The sequence below is a fragment of the Ictalurus furcatus genome, chromosome 12 (genome assembly GCF_023375685.1).
Source record: "Ictalurus furcatus strain D&B chromosome 12, Billie_1.0, whole genome shotgun sequence".
Taxonomy (NCBI): Eukaryota; Metazoa; Chordata; class Actinopteri; order Siluriformes; family Ictaluridae; genus Ictalurus; species Ictalurus furcatus.
In genome coordinates, this window is record NC_071266.1 from 28,414,803 (window position 1) to 28,431,982 (window position 17,180).

The window sequence follows — 17,180 nt, forward strand, 5'->3', positions numbered from 1 at the left end:
GGATCCCTGAAGGACCTAACCCACATTCAGTAATAACTACTGTACAACACACACACACACACACACTCTCAGAGTCCCTGTTAAACACCTGCAGTGTGGGTTAGTGCACAAGTGGATTTGGACCAACCCACATTCAATACAAACTACTGTACACATCAGAGAGAGAGAGAGAGAGAGAGAGAGAGAGAGAGAGAAAGCACCACAGAGACAGAGACATAGAGAGAAAGAGAGAGACAGGCAGAGAGACAGACAGAGAGAGAGAGACAGAGAGAGAGAGAGAGAAAGACAGACACACACAGAGAGAGAGAGATATGTTCTGTAGCAACAGACCGAACACAAATTCTCTCTGTGGTCACACCCAAGTGCTTCACACCTCAGCAAAGTGGAGTAATCAGTTTTATGCAAACACACACACACACACACACACAGCAGTGCAGCTCAGTAACTACTGAACTACTGAGTATAAGACAGCGAGTTTTCCTTTAATGGAAGTGTGCACACCAAAACATGGCAAAGAGTGCCAATACTTAAAAACAATTCCACGCACATACTGTAACCAGCTGACACTAAAATACGACAAAATCGTGCGTGCACACACACAGTTTTACACCTTTCCTGTGGCTGAATCTCACGTTCTACACTAAACACAAGGGCACTTAGTAGGGTGTATAGGGGTATAGGGTAGAAAGAGAGTGAACAGGAAACCCTGGGATTCAGCCTCATTAAAAGGTGTCAGACTGTAAACAAGCTAATAAGCACTTCTGAGGGTAACTTCATCATGGTGGTCGTCAATGTACTGTAATAATAAGCAGCTTCATACACTGTTGTACATTTTTAATAAAACTCAATAATAACCAGTTCCCTTGACACGCCCCATTAAACATTTATACTGTAAAATTAACCTTTTAATCAGATTCAGTCCAATTCCACAGGAAAACCACAAAAAAATACTAACACAGTAGATTTTCATATTGTGTATGTGTGTGTGTCACACAGATTTAAAGAGTTTCATTATTAACAGGAAGAGAAAACAGATACACTAAATCTCACGAAGCTGGAATTTTTATTTTTAATGATAAAATCACTCCTAGAGAATGAGGTCCTTCATCACATAACCATAATAAAGCTCCATGTTGCTGGGCACACAGCGCCCCCTGGGGGTCGGCGACAACAAGGAGACACTCAGCTGGGCACAGGTTTAATGAGTGGAACAACAGACCTATCAGGCAGGTTCAATCAGCTCACGGACCCGGGAAAACGTGTGAAAAATACTGATCAGAACATGAGAAAAGGCCGTAGTTCAGCAGCCCGAGCTGAACATGAGCCGGACCGTAGCTTTCGAACCGCGGACCAGACCTTCCGTCGCTGCTCCTCTGTTGCAGCCAATTACATGCATTTACATGAATGATTTTGCTGAAGGCAGCTCATCAGACCAGAGTCTAGCCGCTACAACGTTTAAAGGAGACTGCATGGACAAGTATAATACGTTTATTCCATTTATTAAAACTCAAGGAGAGCTTTTCATGTTTAGAGTGCGTGTGGCTCTAGAATAAAAGTCATAACATGACGCTGTGATGTTCTTCAACCCAGATCTGTTTATTTATTTTTTTTTAAACAACAACAAAAAAAAACAGCTTTTAGTCTGTTTTATATACATAAATAACACAATGCACAAAGGTACAGAAAATAAAATCAGGAAACTAAACGTACTACAGATCAGTCCATCATAACCACCACTCAAAATACAGGATATGCGCAGCTTGTTTATCTTATTTATCACTGTCCTGGCATCTATCGCCTGAATTGTCACTAATCCAGCTCGTACTGGCTGAATCCTCAGTGTTCTGCTTTCCCATTGGCTGAATCTTCCTCAGTGCTTTTCCTTGATGCTAGTTCAACTGGCTTTCAACCGTTTGGAGGACATATCCTGGTCAGGCTCCTCTTTCTCTCGCTTAGCCCCTCCCCCTTGTCCAGTCTGGCCATTAGACTCCGCCCCTACACTCTTTCCCGCCCTAAGCTCTCTCCGTTCTCTCCTCTCCTCCATTTCCTCAATCTCCTCAGCAAACAGAGCCTTCAGAGGAGCCAGGAGGCGCGGGAGAATCCGGAAATCTCCGAACCGGATCTGGAATGAAGTTGAAATAAAGTAACATACTGACATACTTCATAAGGACACTACTAAAAACACAGGGGTATGAAATTGGGGGGGGGGGGAAATGAGGTGAGTGGGGGATGGGGGGTTTAATAAGGACAGGGGGTGTGAGGTAGGAAGTGATGTAAGGTAAGAAGATACAAGCGAGGAAATGTGTAAAATAAGGGGAGTATGGGGCGAATGAGGTATAAGGCAAGTGGTTAATAAGGCAAGGGGGTATGAAGTAAAAGGAATGTGAGGCGAGGGGGTAATGAGGTAAGAAAGTATGAGGCGAGGGGGTACTGATGTAAGGAGGCATGAGGTAAGGTTTATGAGGCAAGGCGGCATGAGATGAGAAGAAATGAGGCAATGGAAATAATGAGTTTATGGGGAAAAAAGGGTAAGAATCGAGGGGGCACGAGGCAATGGGGTACCTGGTGAAGAAGTATGAGGTACAGAGGTAAAGAGGAAAGAGGGGAGCGAGGTAAGACTGTATAAGTTAAGGAGAGATATGGTGAAGGTAGTTATGAGTTAAGGAGGGATGTGGCGAGGAGGTTAAGAAGCAAGGGGGTATAAATCAAGGGGGGTATGAAGTGAGGGGTATGAGGTAAAGGGATACGAGATAAGTGTGTAGGAGGTAAGGGGGTAAGGGGTAATGAGGTGAGGAGGGATGATGCAAGGGAGTTATGATGCAAAGTAGTACAGAGTAAGTAGGGTAATTAGGGATATGGCGAGGTGGGTTACAAGGTAAGGGGGGTAATGAAACAAGAGGGGTACAAGACAATGGGATAACAAGGTAAAGAGGGATGAGAGGGTGTAAAGAACCAAGAGGTAACGGGGTAAGGAGGGATGAGGTGAGGTTGGTTATAAGATAAGGGGGTACAAGTTAAGGGGATAAAGTAAGGAGATGAGGCAAGAGATTACAAGGTAAGGGGTAAAAGGTAAGAAGGGATGAGGCGAGAGGATAAAAGAGGAGGAGGGTACAAGGTGGAGAGATTATGAGGTGAGGGGGTTATGAGGTAAGAGGTAGAAAGTAATGGAGGTACCAGGTGAAGGAATGAATGAATCAAGGGCGTACGAAATGAAGGGGTAATGAAGGTGAAGGGGGTAACAAGGTGAGAATTGTTTTTCTCCTCACTCTCATGTGGTCGAAGGCGACGCCCACACGCTGATTAAAGTCGGAGCTGAACAGAGGGATCTTAGCGTATCTCTGACTGAAGTGGTTCAACATGATAAACTCAGCGTTCATACTCATCCCAATACCGATGGCCTGAGACGTCGTACTGCAGGAGGGACGAGACACACACACACACACACGTCACGGGAGACAGGTAGAGGTGGAATGATACATTGTGGCCTTGCGAGATTCACATTCTATTCATTATTAATGTAATGCAGTTCCACTGATTGAACACCAGGGGTCCCAATCTGAACAACCCATAGAGTTAAAATACAGAGCGCCCGCTGGTCACGTGATCTCGTTCTTTCAGGGAGAACCTGCCAGATAGATGTCTGATAGCACCAGAGGAGATCTGGCATTCTGGAGCTCCAGTTCTGCTGTGGAGCTCACTGCGTTTCAGTCAGTTTTCAGTTCTCACTTCAATTTGTTCTTTCAATCAAATGTTTGGGAGAATTTATAAAAAGGTCATTAATTATTTATATATTTATAAGATATGGTGAACCTGCAGTGCTTTTTGTTTACAATATTAAACCTCAATATTAAACCTTTACAATATTAAACATACAGACAGTATGTGCACGTGTTCATATGAATTTGCAGTGGCATATTGTGTGTGTGAATGTGTTTGTACAATGTGTGTATGCAAGTGTAGTATGTGAAATGAGTGTGTGTGTGTGTGTATACCTGTGTCTTTTCTCCATGGCCTCCTCTTCCATGCCATCCTCCAGTGTTGCCTCATGGATTAGCAATGTCGCATTCCTTCCTGCAAAACACACACACACACACAATTTCAGACTAATGAGTCACTGCTGGCTCTGTAATTCAGAGGTAGTGATGGAGTGTGTGTGTCTCTCTGGGGTTGTTAGTGGAGTTTGGGCAGATCAATAACTCTGTGTGTGTGTGTGTGTGTGTGTGTGTGTGTGTGTGTGTGTGTGTGTGTGTGTGTGTGTGTGAGAGAGAGAGAGAGAGAGAGAGAGAGAGAGAGAGAGAGAGAGAGAGTGAGAGTGTGTGTGTGTGTGTGTGTGTGTGTGTGGGAGAAACAAACCTCACAAACACACCACAGCCTTAAAGACTCTGTATTCCAGCTTCATTGATTAAACCAGAGTAAGAGAGTGTGTGTGTGTCTCACCCATCTGTGTGAGTGCATCACATGGCATGGTGTCTCCAGAGAAGACAAGCTGCCAGCCAGACTGATGGGTCAAACTGCAGGCATACGCATTTTTACAGTGTCGCACCAAACATGTCTGAAACTGTCACACACACACACAGACACACACACACACACACACACACACACACACACACACACACACACACAGAGCTTTAACCCCTTCCACACATGACTAATACACTTTATCATGATGGAGTATTAGTCCTACCTTAGCGAGGTCGTTCCTCTTCAACAGAGCCTGAATAAAGGATTTGGTCTTGAACTTGGGCACTTCAGCTCCCTCACATAGACACTTCGCAGGGATGAAGCTGAATACACACACAAACACACACACACACACACACACACTGTATTAACTCTAGAGCCTGACCATCTGCATAACTCCAGAGCCCTTATCAAATGCATTACCTCTTGAGCTCTGTCCAACTGTGCTAACTCATGATAACCTTGATCAATGAACTCTAGAGCCCTGACCAACCACAGGGACTCTAGAGCCCTGACCAACCACAGGGACTCTAGAGCCCTGACCAACTTAGAGCTCTGACTAACTAACTCCAAAGCAACGATCAATTGCGTTAACTCCAGAGCCCTGAGCATCTGCACTATTTCTAGAGACCAGAACAACTTTGATAACTGTAGAACCCTGACCAGCTGTGTTAACCCTAGAGCCTTGACCAACTATCTCTAGAACCCTGATCCACTGTGATCATTCGAGAACCCTGACCAACTAACTCCTGGTCAGTCCAATAATCATTCCAGACATGTCTGGTGTCTGACGCATAATCAAACCTTCATATACTTGCCAACGGCATCCAGATCACTTCAAGCTTTATGCAACAGTCACACCTACTAACTTTGGAAAGTGTGGCCTAGAGGGGCAGCCTCTGTGTGCCATCACTGAAGAACGAGGTGTGGCTTGAGGCAGAACACAGTGGGTATAGTGTATGCGGTGTGGTTTAGGACGGAGCCCTTACTTGACATGGCTGAGGATCTCCTGGCAGTGATCGTGGTACTGATTGAGCCATGTCATGATCTGAGCAGGAGCTACCAGATACACAGGAGTAAAGGCTTTACCCATGATCCTCTGCAGAGAGACAGAGAGAAGATCTTTTACACCAGATGTCTACATGAACGAGAGTCTGTCTACATGAAAATGTGTTTTCAAAACAGAGTAAACAGGTGTGTAGCAGTGAGTGTAGTGACACTGAGCCATGAGGGAGGTGTTAATAAATGGAAATATCTAGTGAAGATTTGTTATGGACTAATAAGTGCACTTACCAGAGCTCGTTCTCTTTGCAACAGCAGGTTAATTAATCCCTAAAGAAACAGACAAAATGCGCAAGTTTTATATTTTTTTATATACACATATATACAGACAAACACACACACACACACACACACACACACACACACACACACACACACACACACATGTATATATACACACTACTGAGTACTGATGAGAACAATCAGGAAATAAAACTAGAAGCAGTAACACCAGCTAGAGTTAGCTCATCAGTATTACACCCAAAAAGCAAGACAAAGACGTTGTGACCAACATGATGCTAACAAGGCACGGAGAGTAGCAGTGCATAAACACAAGCACCTTTCAAAATTGTCTGGATATATTAATGAGGAATACTTCTTAGCTAAATAATATTGCTGCACACAATATTACTGACTATCCTGATTGAATTATGCCAACACTGTCCAGTTCAGAGATCCACTCAGCTCTTCACTGATCCCACACACCGAGTAGATCCCACTCACTGAGCACAACCAGATCCCACACACTGAGCACAACCAGAGCCCACTCACTGAGCAGATCCCACACACCGAGCACAACCAGATCCCACATACCGAACAGGTCCCACACACCGAGCACAACCAGATCCCACACACCGAGCACAACCTGATCCAACACACAGAGCAGATCCCACACACCGAGCAGATCCCACTCACTGAGCACAACCAGATCCCACACACTGAGCACAACCAGAGCCCACTCACTGAGCAGATCCCACGCACCGAGCACAACCAGATCCCACATACCGAACAGGTCCCACACACCGAGCACAACCAGATCCCACACACCGAGCAGATCCCACACTGAGCACAACCAGATCCCACACACCGAGCAGATCCCACACTGAGCACAACCAGATCCCACACACCGAGCAGATCCCACACTGAGCACAACCAGATCCCACACATCGAGCAGATCCCACTCACCGAGTACAAACAGATCCCACACACCGAGCAGATGCAGATCCCAATCACCAACCAGATCCCACACACTGCGCACAACCAGATCCCTCACATCGAGCAGATCCCACACACCGAGCACAACCAGATCCCACAAACCGAGCAGATCCCACACACCGAGCACAACCAGATCCCACACACTGAGAAGATCCCATCCAAAGACCCAAGCCTGAGTGTGTTTGTGTGTGTGTGAGAGAGAGAGAGAGAGACACAGAGAGAGAGAGAGAGAGAGAGAGAGAGAGACACACACAGAGAGAGAGAGAGAAACAGACAGAGAGACCGCACTAACCGTGTGATGATCAGCGTGAATATGAGACACAAACACTGTGGACAACTTGACCAGCATCTCATCCACACCGTTACCGTACTGACGGCACAACTGTCCAAAGGTGCCTTCTCCGCAGTCCAAAAGCAGAGACTGGGTGGAGCTACAAAACACATACAGTTTGAAGAATTAGAAAATAAACACACACACAATTCATGTTAGACTGTTTAACAGTGTTTCTCTACCTGATATTAACCAGAGTGCCGCTGACATTTCTGATCTTCATGGGCAGAGCTGATCCCGTCCCCAAAAACACCACCTCGGGGTACCGCTCTACCTTACCTACACACACACACACACACACACACACACACACAAACACACACGCTCTAGATGAGCCCAATCTTAAATCTACAAACTCTAATTTAAACGCTAGTTCAAGCTTACATGCATCAACTCGGGATTTAAACTCTAGCTAGATAAAATCTTAAATCTGGAATATAAACTCCACGCTAGTACGATGCGAGGTCTGAAACGTAAACTCCACATGCTAGTATGACACGAGGTCTGGAATGTAAACTCTACACACTAGTACGACGCGAGGTCTGGAATGTAAACTCTACAAGCTAGTACGATGTGAGGTCTGGAATGTAAACTCTACACACTAGTACGACGCGAGGTCTGGAATGTAAACTCTACGCTAATACGATGCAGCTGTTTGTGTTCAGTTCCCAGCTTTTTGGACGGAGACTGGATGACACAATGCAGCGTATGATCACACTGAAACACCACACAGTCAGCCTGAGTGCGGAGACGCGGAGACGAGCGAACGAGGGTCAGCCGAGGCCACGGCTGAGAAAATGAAACGACAGCCAACATCAGTCTTCCTGTCCATCTCTCTCAATCTTGCGCTCTCTCTCTCTGTCTCTCCATCTCTCCGTGTGGATGGATGATGACCTCACCGGACAGAACGGCAGAGTCGGTGGTCTGAAAGTGTTTACACTCCTCCACTTCCTGCAGGAAATTTGGCACCTCTGCCGCCTCCTTAACGAATTCCTCTCGGTCACAGGTGGGGATGGCATCACTACAGACACAAACACACACACACACGTCTGAGCAGTTCTGACAGAAACCTAATAGCTAAAATCCACTGAAGCCAATCCATCCCCTATTTTGAGACAAATGTGTTGGGACAGAGAGAAATGTATCTAATATAATGTCTTTCTGTTGGAAATCATCGCTTCCTGGGTACAGGACTTGAGTTTAACACCTAATCCAGACTCACTGAAGCCCTGCAAGTCAAGTAGAATAATATAGCATTGATATTCAATGTAATCTTCACTTAAATTAATTTGCCCGTTTGTGTGCGCGTGAGTTCTCTAAAATGGAGTTTAATCTACCGCAGGGAAATTTCACATTAAGATGGAGCATGCAGTTTTACTTCTGATACAGTCGAACATGGAGCAGAGAACGTAAACTCCGGATTAGTGTAATCCTGAACGCAGTGTATGATTTCCAGATCGGAGGGGAATGAACCGAAGGTGAACTACTAAAAAGTGAAGCTTTAGGTGAAGAAGTGAACTTCGCCTAGTCCAGACAAGTCACATCCGGGGTCGGAATTAGACTTCCAGAAGAGCGCAACACTGGGGTCTAGAATTTAAACTCTGGATCGGTCTGGAATACGAGATCTAGAACCTAGGTTATTATAACCCAGGATCAGTATAATCTGGGGTCTGGAATTTATACTCTAAATTTAGTGCAAGACATGGACTCAAAGTCTGTCTGATTTTTAACTACAGATTAGCACAATCCACAATTTAAACTCTAGCATTCTTTAGATTAACATAATCTGGGTTATGGAATTAAAACTCCAGATTAAAATAAACTGTGGACTGGAAGTTAAAGTCTAGATTACTCTAGATTAGTGCAATCTGAAATCTGGAAGCTAAACCCTAGATTAGCACAATCAGGAAGTTAAACCCTAGATTAGCGCAATCTGTGTGAAGTTATTTAAGCCTAGTTCAGTGCAATGTGAAGTCTGGAATCTGGACTCTAGATCAGTTTGATTGGAGACAGACTCTCACCGCTGCCACTCTGCTTTGGGTCTGAGCTGGAACTTGAGCAGACACTCCGCTCTGATGTTGGGCACATGCAGCGCAGCCTGAGTCTCCTACAAACAAACAGGTAGATAAACAAGTAAACAAATGAGTAACCAGCACATCTTCTCCAGCTGCACTTGCTGTCGTTGTAAGTAACACCAGCTGTGGAAGTCATGTTCCAGACCCTGAGCTGATGCTGCCGTATCCATCTAAACATATTCACCTTGGAGGTGTAGTGCTGCAGCTCGGGGAAGACCTCTGAATGGATCAGGTTCAGCTGTGTTTGGATCTTGTGGCTGCGGATGTTGTGGACGGTGGAGACCTGCTCGTTCAAGATCAGGTGCTCCGTACTGCAGGAGAACCTGAAACACACACACACACACACACACACACACCTGAACTAAGCAAATTAAAGTATCTTTACTCCAAGACAGAGACTACTAAAGCTATGAGCATGTCAGTAAATTATTCTCAGAGCAGGCGTGTGTCTGGTGATGGTTAACCCACCCAGTACCACAGCAACCGACCCCAATGAAGGTTCAAATAATAATAATAAAAAGAATTTTAACAAAGAACTTGTTTACCAACAAAAAAAAATATTTTATGTTGAATTATTTGATGTAAATCATAGCCAGACACCGAAATTCCCAAACATGAATGTTATTACATATTTAAACAGACATTTATTTACCAAGCATAGACGAGATTGTTCTAGAAATCTGGTTATATGAACATTAAATAAATATATATATAATTAAAGAATAACTGTGCACACATTCGTCAGTTCTCAAAGCAGAGCAGTGTTAGCGACAAAGTACCCTGAAGCAAACATGCAGCCCCCGAGGTTAAATTTTAACCGTTTACGACTGGGTGAGACGGAGTGTGTGTGTGTAAGTAAGTAAGTACGTAAGAAAATAAGTAAGTGTCCTCTTAAAGAGACGGTACCTCTCCATCCAGCGCTGGTACTCAGGTGTCTTCAGCACGGACTCCGTGGTCATGTGCACCACCAGGGCGGGGCTGCCCTCCGAACCCCCGCTCTGATACCTAACACACACACACACACACACACACACACACACACACACAGTCAGTGCACTATGTGGTGGCACGCACACACACAAAATATAGAGCAAAAATCGATCAGTTTTACTACCGCATCGTCTTTTCTATTCCAGCAAATACCATCTTGTGACAAATGATGACATCTTTCGATGTATTAACATCTGTCAGGATACAGATGTGTGTTGGGGGGATGATGTATATGGTTGCTATGGTGACTTGAATAACTTTGAAAAAAAAATCAATCAAACCTGGCCTGTTTACTTTTATATTCAATTTCATTACATCCTCTTTATTGTGCTACTTGTTTGTTTGTTTATTTATTTTTTTAAAGCTGTTAGAGATGTTTGTGGGCGGAGCTGAAATAAACAAAGATCCTGACACCGTTGCCCAGCACCTCAGCGTGAAACAACACAAGCGGTGAATTTAAGCGGTGAACCCTAACCCCGACCCGTGGATTCTCGTATCAGGGTTTTCCCAGACGGATGGACGTGAATCAAGCACAAGCTCCGTCACCATTCGTTGTTTGGTTTACGTTTTTTTTTAAGGCTTTATTTTAATGGTTAAGAGGAAGTGAAGCTGACGTCACCTTCCGAGAACCTGATTGGCGCAAAGCGGCTGAACGAACTGCTCAGAGGGACAGTCGATGACCAGGAACACAGGGCCCGGATCGGCTGGAGTGCACACTTCATCTGGCTGGATCTGAAACACACAGTAAATGTGACTAAATGCAGGTAGAGTCGAAGCTACGTGTACTGTATTGCTAACTAGCTAACATCAGCTAGGTAGTTTCCAACAACCAAATGCATTAAAAACGAATTAAATGTTAAAAAGTGTAGAGAATTAACGTAGGAAGGTAAAGCTAATCTCGAGAGTGAAAACTAACCTTGAGACGGAAAATTAACCCATTACACCTCAGAACTTCTTACATCTACTCGACGAAAAATACGATTACGACGTAAGTGCAGGATCTTACCTCCTTGCCCTCGTAGGTGACGCTTCTCCCGTCTTTTAAGGCGGATATGAGTGGTCCGATGGCCGCCGTTCCTCTGCGAGCGAACCACGGGACAGTGTTAGTCACCTACACCAGCACATTTATATAAACACACAGCGTAAAAACTATACAGGATAAAGATAGAGAGAACAAAACGTATAAACACTCACACAGGAAGTCCCAGCTCCTTGGCTTTGTGCACCAGGAAGTTGCCTTTTTTCGGGTGCAGCTGTGAGCGAACACAGGAGCAAGTAATCAGAGCTGTACACAGTCACGATGTAAAGACAGGAAGTGACAGGAAGAAAGGCATGAATGATTATTACCTTACACACGTACGCCACCACCAGCGAGGGGTCCCGGGTGCTCCTCTCACTGCGTTCTGACATTAAAATCACATCACACACACACACACACACACTTAAACAAAAGGTCTAGATCCATGATTAAGTAAGGGAGTATAAACAGGTTATAAACAGTACTGAAACACAGCCGGTGTCAGTACCAGGACTTTCTGAGCCATCACTCCCTCTCTCCTCACACTCCTCTGTCTGCCACAGTTCCTTCCGCTGACCACGCCCACTGCCACTCCCACTACTGCCACGCCTCATCCATTCTGAACTCCACTCAGCTATACACACACAAAGTCAGACAGAGAAAGAGAGATAGAGGGAGACACAGAGAGAAAGAAAGATTAACAGTGAGACAGAAAGATGGATAGAGAAAGAGCCAAAGACACTGGGTAGGTAGGAGTGACGAGTAGGTAGGAGTGACGAGCACTTCCACACTACAGTGCACAGAGTGAACACTAACCAAATAAGGGCACTTGGCTGACGGTCATGGTGTCGTCTTTATACTCGTGCTCGGTGTACGGTCTCACTGCTGCACTCAGTAAACACAAACACAAACACACACACACACACACACACACACAGAGAGAGATCATCTCTTAACTGTGTAATCAGATGGGTTTACTCTCAGTCTCAGATCTGACAGTATGGACAGAACGCTCTTACACAGTCTGATGTCGTCCAGTGGTCCGGAGAACACTCGGATAGCACTCAGATATTTCTCCTGAGAAACAAAATAGATTCACAGATGTTAATGAAATGCCTGATCACTGCTGCTGTGCTAGTGCTAGTTTCTGCAATAGGATTTTCCATTCTCCCAGCTGTCATTCAGTGAGTCAGGGCCTGAATCAGCGAATCTTTGAGCCATGACCAACATTCAATCTTCCGTCTTTCAATGAGTCAGTGTACCAATCAGTGAATCCTTTAATACAAGACTCGCTCCTCTGTTGTTCAGTGACTCAGCGAATGTAAATATTACGTTTTAAGTAACATTATTCTAATGTACATGACTCCACCCATTTGTTTTCTGCTTTTGACAGCGATCAAGCTGCACATTTGGGAAAACGAATCGGTGACAAAACCCAAACAAATCATTTAACTGAACAGAATCAAACGAGTCAAGTCACTGAAAACGAATTAAAAAAAAAAAAAAAACAGTGAGAGATCCTTCTGAAGACACCATCTCTTTTTTTTTTTTTTTTTTCTTTTCTTTTAACAGCAGATGAAACATGAAAAGGAGAAATGAGAGACAGAAACATGTACACACCAGCTGTGGAGGTCCGGACATGACACACTCAGGAACTCCGGTGTCCTTCAGCGTGAGAATCATTCCTGCAAAAGAGGAAATGGAGTTCAACTCAAACAGCAGACACAGTAACATGCAAATAACATGCAGCTGTTCTGCTAGCAAATTACAGGATGCTCCTGATTAAGGGATCAGTATGATTCTGAGACTGTGTGTGTGTGTGTGTGTGCGTATGTGTACCTGAAAGTCCTCCTACTGTGTCCCAGCTCATGCGAGTCAGGAAGATGTTGTCCAGGCGAGCAGCTCTCAATCTGACCCATAAATACAGAAACATTTACATATATATATATGTGTGTGTGTGTGTGTGTGTGTGTGTGTGTGTGTGTGTGTGTGGGAGAGAGATCAGACTAGGCATGTTACAGTGTGTAATATAATTATTATTCACACACTCGACTCACTTGTGTTCCTGCATCAGTCTCTGTGTTCCCTCTCCACAGTTAAACAGATATCTGAAAAGAAAAACAAAAAAGCACAACGTTCATTAAAGTCATCTTATTGAACCTCATTACTGATGGTGCTTGTCAAACTTCAGGGTCAGGGATCGAGGAACCGTCCGTGAGGTGAACTCTCAGCATCAATTGAAGTGACTGATTAACCCCAAATAAAGTCCAGCGGTTCCTGTAGGATTCTCCTGACATCATCTTGGTAACATCCAACTGGAAAAGCCACGGGCCGCGAAGAGCTTACAAAGCAGGTACGGGATCTCGTTGTTGAAAGAGTTACAAAAAATTCCAAGGTATTGGATATACCATGGAACACTGTGAAGACAATAATCAACAAAGTGGAGAAAACATGGCACGACAGTGACACTACTAAGAACAGGACGTCCCTCTAAAACTGAGATGATCAAGAGAGAACTGGCCAGGGAGGCTGCCGAGAGGCCTACAGCATCATTAAAGTACTGGCTGCTCCATACATGTGACAACAATCTCCTGAATTCTTCATATCTCTGGGCGATGGGGTAGGGCGGCAAGACGGAAGCGTTTTTTAAACTAAATAGTAAATAAATAATACATCCAATCTCCCAAAACCATGTGGAATAATGTGTTCTGGTCTGATGAGATCAAAGCTGAACTTTTTGGCCACAATACCAAAAGATACGTTTGACACAAAAAGCACAGCACATCACCAGAAGAACACCATCGCCATGGTGAAGCATGGAGGTGGCAGCATCAAACACTGGGGCTGTTTTTCTTCAGCTGGAACCGAGGCTTTAATCAGGATGGAGGAAAAAATGAATGGCTGCAAATACCGGACAATTTTGGCACAAAACCTTACGGCTTCTGCTCAAACACTTCCGAGAAGAGGAATTTCACCTTTCAGCACAACGACCCGAACCAAACCTCCAGATCAACAAAGGAACAGCTTCACCAATATAAGCTCAAGGTTTTTTTAACTTCCCAGCCAGAGTCCAGACCTAAATCCAATCAGAAATCTGTGTGGTGACCTGAAGTGTACAGGAGACGCCCAAACAATCTGACAGAGTTAGAACGCTTTACAAGGAAGAATGGCCAAATATTGCTAAGTGAAGACGCTGCAAACTGACTAACTCTTACCAAAAAAGACTGAATGCTGTGAGAAAATCCAACACTGCTTCATCTAAGTATTCGTTTAGGGGTGTGTAAACTTTTTATATCCACGGTACATGTTCACTAGGGCTTCAGTAAAGTGTAGCTCATTCCTTAAGCAGCAGTGCTGCAGCTGATGATAGAGAACTGAGAGAGATCAGAGGAGAATGGCCAGACTGGTCACATGATCAATCAAATAGCCACTTTTCACAATTATGGTGCTCAGAAAAGCATCTCAACACATCAAAACCTTGAGGCAACAGCAGAAGAGCACATCCTGTCCAACAAGACAGTGGGCACTGGACGCTATCTGCCTTACGTGTCATGTCCTGGTGGTGGTGTAACGATGCGATGAAGAACTGATGCTGTAGTGGTGAGGTTAATATTATTGTGGTGTTCCTAATAAAGTGGCCAGTGATGTTTACTTCAGCACTACACCCTACACAGCCACATGGGTGATGGGGCTCGAGCCTGTGTGGTGTATGTGTGTGTACAGTTGTTGGTGATGATGATGCTTACCGGTTGTACTCGGAGAAGACGTACAGGGACGCGCTGTTCTCGCGCGCCCCCGCGCCTACCACCTGCACGTACACGGTGGACGGCCCGTGCAGGTCCGCATGCTTGCGGCTCTCTCTTGAGCGCACGTGCCGCAACGTGTCCTTGGGTGGCTTCGGTTTCCGGTTCTTGCCCGCGTCCGTGGCCATGGCAACCTCAGATCTACAGCCGGTCAGAGCAGCGGAGACTTGGGGAAAGTTCAGCAGGCGACATGCAATCTGTCTGCACCGGGGGAAGGCCACGTGCATAATAAACAAACAAACAAACACACACTGAGGCGCGCGCGGGCGGACAGATTAACTCCCTACATAAACCATGTAAATAAATTTGTAAATAAATAAATAAATAAATAAACGCGCTTTAATTAAGTTTTAATCCTCACTAGTCCCTCGAACTCTCTACAGCATTACTCAGGACTGAAGCTGTCACTGCACACGTGACCCTGATTCTGAGCTGGGTTTCTTTTCCGGCGCTTAATGATGACGTCACGCAGGACAACCCACATGTTTATGGGACGGACATCACCACACCGACTGATTTTATTTTTGCTAGCTGTGACAACACAGAATCTGTTTTGCATGTGTTAAATCGTGTACTTTGTTACATTAATAATACAAACAATAATTATTATTATTTATGTTTTATTTTTTTTATTTCTTTTTCTATGTTAGTTTAAGTTAAAATAAAAGAAAATAAAAGAAAATTAACTGTGAAGTTCCTGATTTGACCGCTGGGTGTCGGCAAAAATATTACTGCATATTCAGTTATTTTATTATAAATATCTAGACCTACATTAGGGCTGAACTATCTGCACTAGGTAGGGTGCGAAATGTGCCCTAATGAGTCCCTATTTGAAATATAGTGTACTACATAAAGTACGAAAGATATCCTATTGCTCCTTGTAGTGCAAATAAAATAAAATAAACAAATAACAGCTACATGGTGCACTGCGTAGGGTGCAGAAGCTTCTGGTTTATACCCTTTATAGTGCACATGTGTGAAATGTGGAACTGAAAGTGAAGAACTCCCAGCTGAGCATAATTTAGTCCTCTGTGTAGTGCATTAATTATTTTACAGTGTGGTTTGGGACACACCCACAGTGGAGTGATGATGGTGTTTATGTGGCCTATATACTGTGAATAAGGCGTGTGGTAAATGTTATATGGTTGTTCATTCATTGATATGTAAAGTGTTAAACTGTAGTGGTATAATTATCCCAGGTATAGGGATTTTTCTAAAGATTATAGAGCTTTGAGTCATGGCTGACTGAGTGTACTATTTGCCAGATAGATTACATTATCCATCATATTTAATCAAAATAATGTACGTCTAAAGTAACTAATGTAATGTACCAACTGAACATATATACAGCAGTTAACATTTACACTCAACACTAACTATATTTAATGAAAAACACTGTTCTGCATGATATTCCTCTAGCTCCGACAGCTGCAGCAGGTCACACACCTGAATGGACACACTCTTATTCCCCCCGAGGGTCTGTTTGAAAAGTTTACAGCAGAACAAGCTGTCACTTTGCTACAGAACTGTCAATCACACCCCCATATGTGTCAGCAAATAGCTCCTATAAAAACACTGATCGTAAAGAAAAATAATGGGGGAGATATCAGGGTCAGCTGAACTTGTAAAAATGGAGATGTAACCGGCTGACATTACACTACAGCCAGCCACTAGAGGGCATCAGAGACATCCATCCATCCATTTTCTGTACCGTTTATCCAACACGGTGTTACAGGGAGCCTGGAGCCTATCCCAGGGGACTCGTGGCACAATCCCAGGGTACAATCACACACACACACACACACACACACACTACGGGTATTTAGGAATGCAAATCAGCCTCCAGCGCATGTGTTTAGGCTGGGGGAGGAAGGCATCAGAGACATTTTGGCTTTACTTTTAAACCCGTTACGACCTCCACTTATAAATACACTCATCAGCCATAACATTATTCACTTCACCTCTCAGTGATTTTAATGTTGATTATCTCATTACAGCGCCCCCTGTCGAGGGGTGGGATATATTTATTAGGCAGCATGTGAAGACTCGGTTCTCAAAGTTGATGCGTTGGAAGCAGGAAAAATGGGCAAGTGCAAGGATCTGTGAGACTTTAACAAGGGCCAGATTGTGATGTCTAGACGACTGGGTCAGAGCGTCTCCAAAACAGCAGGTCTTGTAGGGTGTTCCCGGTACGCAGTGGTTAGTACCTACCAAAAGTGGTC

General features: G+C 44.3%; 1 protein-coding gene across 2 annotated transcripts; it reads right to left on the minus strand.

Moving 5' to 3' along the window:
- Positions 1–1,575: 1,575 nt before the first annotated feature.
- Positions 1,576–15,364, minus strand: elac2 (elaC ribonuclease Z 2). Of its 2 annotated transcripts, none has more exons than XM_053637753.1 (24): positions 14,902–15,364; positions 13,213–13,263; positions 12,995–13,065; positions 12,776–12,840; positions 12,175–12,232; positions 11,972–12,040; positions 11,664–11,789; positions 11,485–11,540; positions 11,332–11,390; positions 11,144–11,216; positions 10,757–10,869; positions 10,054–10,152; positions 9,332–9,470; positions 9,094–9,179; positions 7,972–8,093; positions 7,255–7,342; positions 7,034–7,172; positions 5,758–5,796; positions 5,454–5,563; positions 4,688–4,787; positions 4,438–4,558; positions 3,993–4,071; positions 3,267–3,411; positions 1,576–2,122 (listed from the first exon to the last, which is right to left on the minus strand). In XM_053637753.1, the coding sequence occupies exons 1-24, from the start codon at positions 15,183–15,185 to the stop codon at positions 1,895–1,897; spliced, it is 2,520 nt and encodes an 839-aa protein (XP_053493728.1). In that variant the 5' UTR covers positions 15,186–15,364; the 3' UTR covers positions 1,576–1,894. The 2 variants fall into 2 exon arrangements, with proteins under 2 accessions (XP_053493728.1, XP_053493726.1); XM_053637751.1 differs by having other exon boundaries at positions 7,255–7,351.
- Between the last annotated feature and the right edge of the window lie 1,816 nt (positions 15,365–17,180).

Excerpts from the sequence above, each read along its gene's own strand:
- elac2 (XM_053637751.1), bottom strand. The coding sequence starts at position 15,185 with ATGCACGTGGCCTTCCCCCGGTGCAGACAGATTGCATGTCGCCTGCTG. Across the intron at positions 11,391-11,484 it reads TGGTGGCGTACGTGTGTAAG|CTGCACCCGAAAAAAGGCAA; the intron begins GTAATAATCATT and ends GTTCGCTCACAG. Across the intron at positions 7,352-7,971 it reads CGACTCTGCCGTTCTGTCCG|GTAAGGTAGAGCGGTACCCC; the intron begins GTGAGGTCATCA and ends GTGTGTGTGTAG.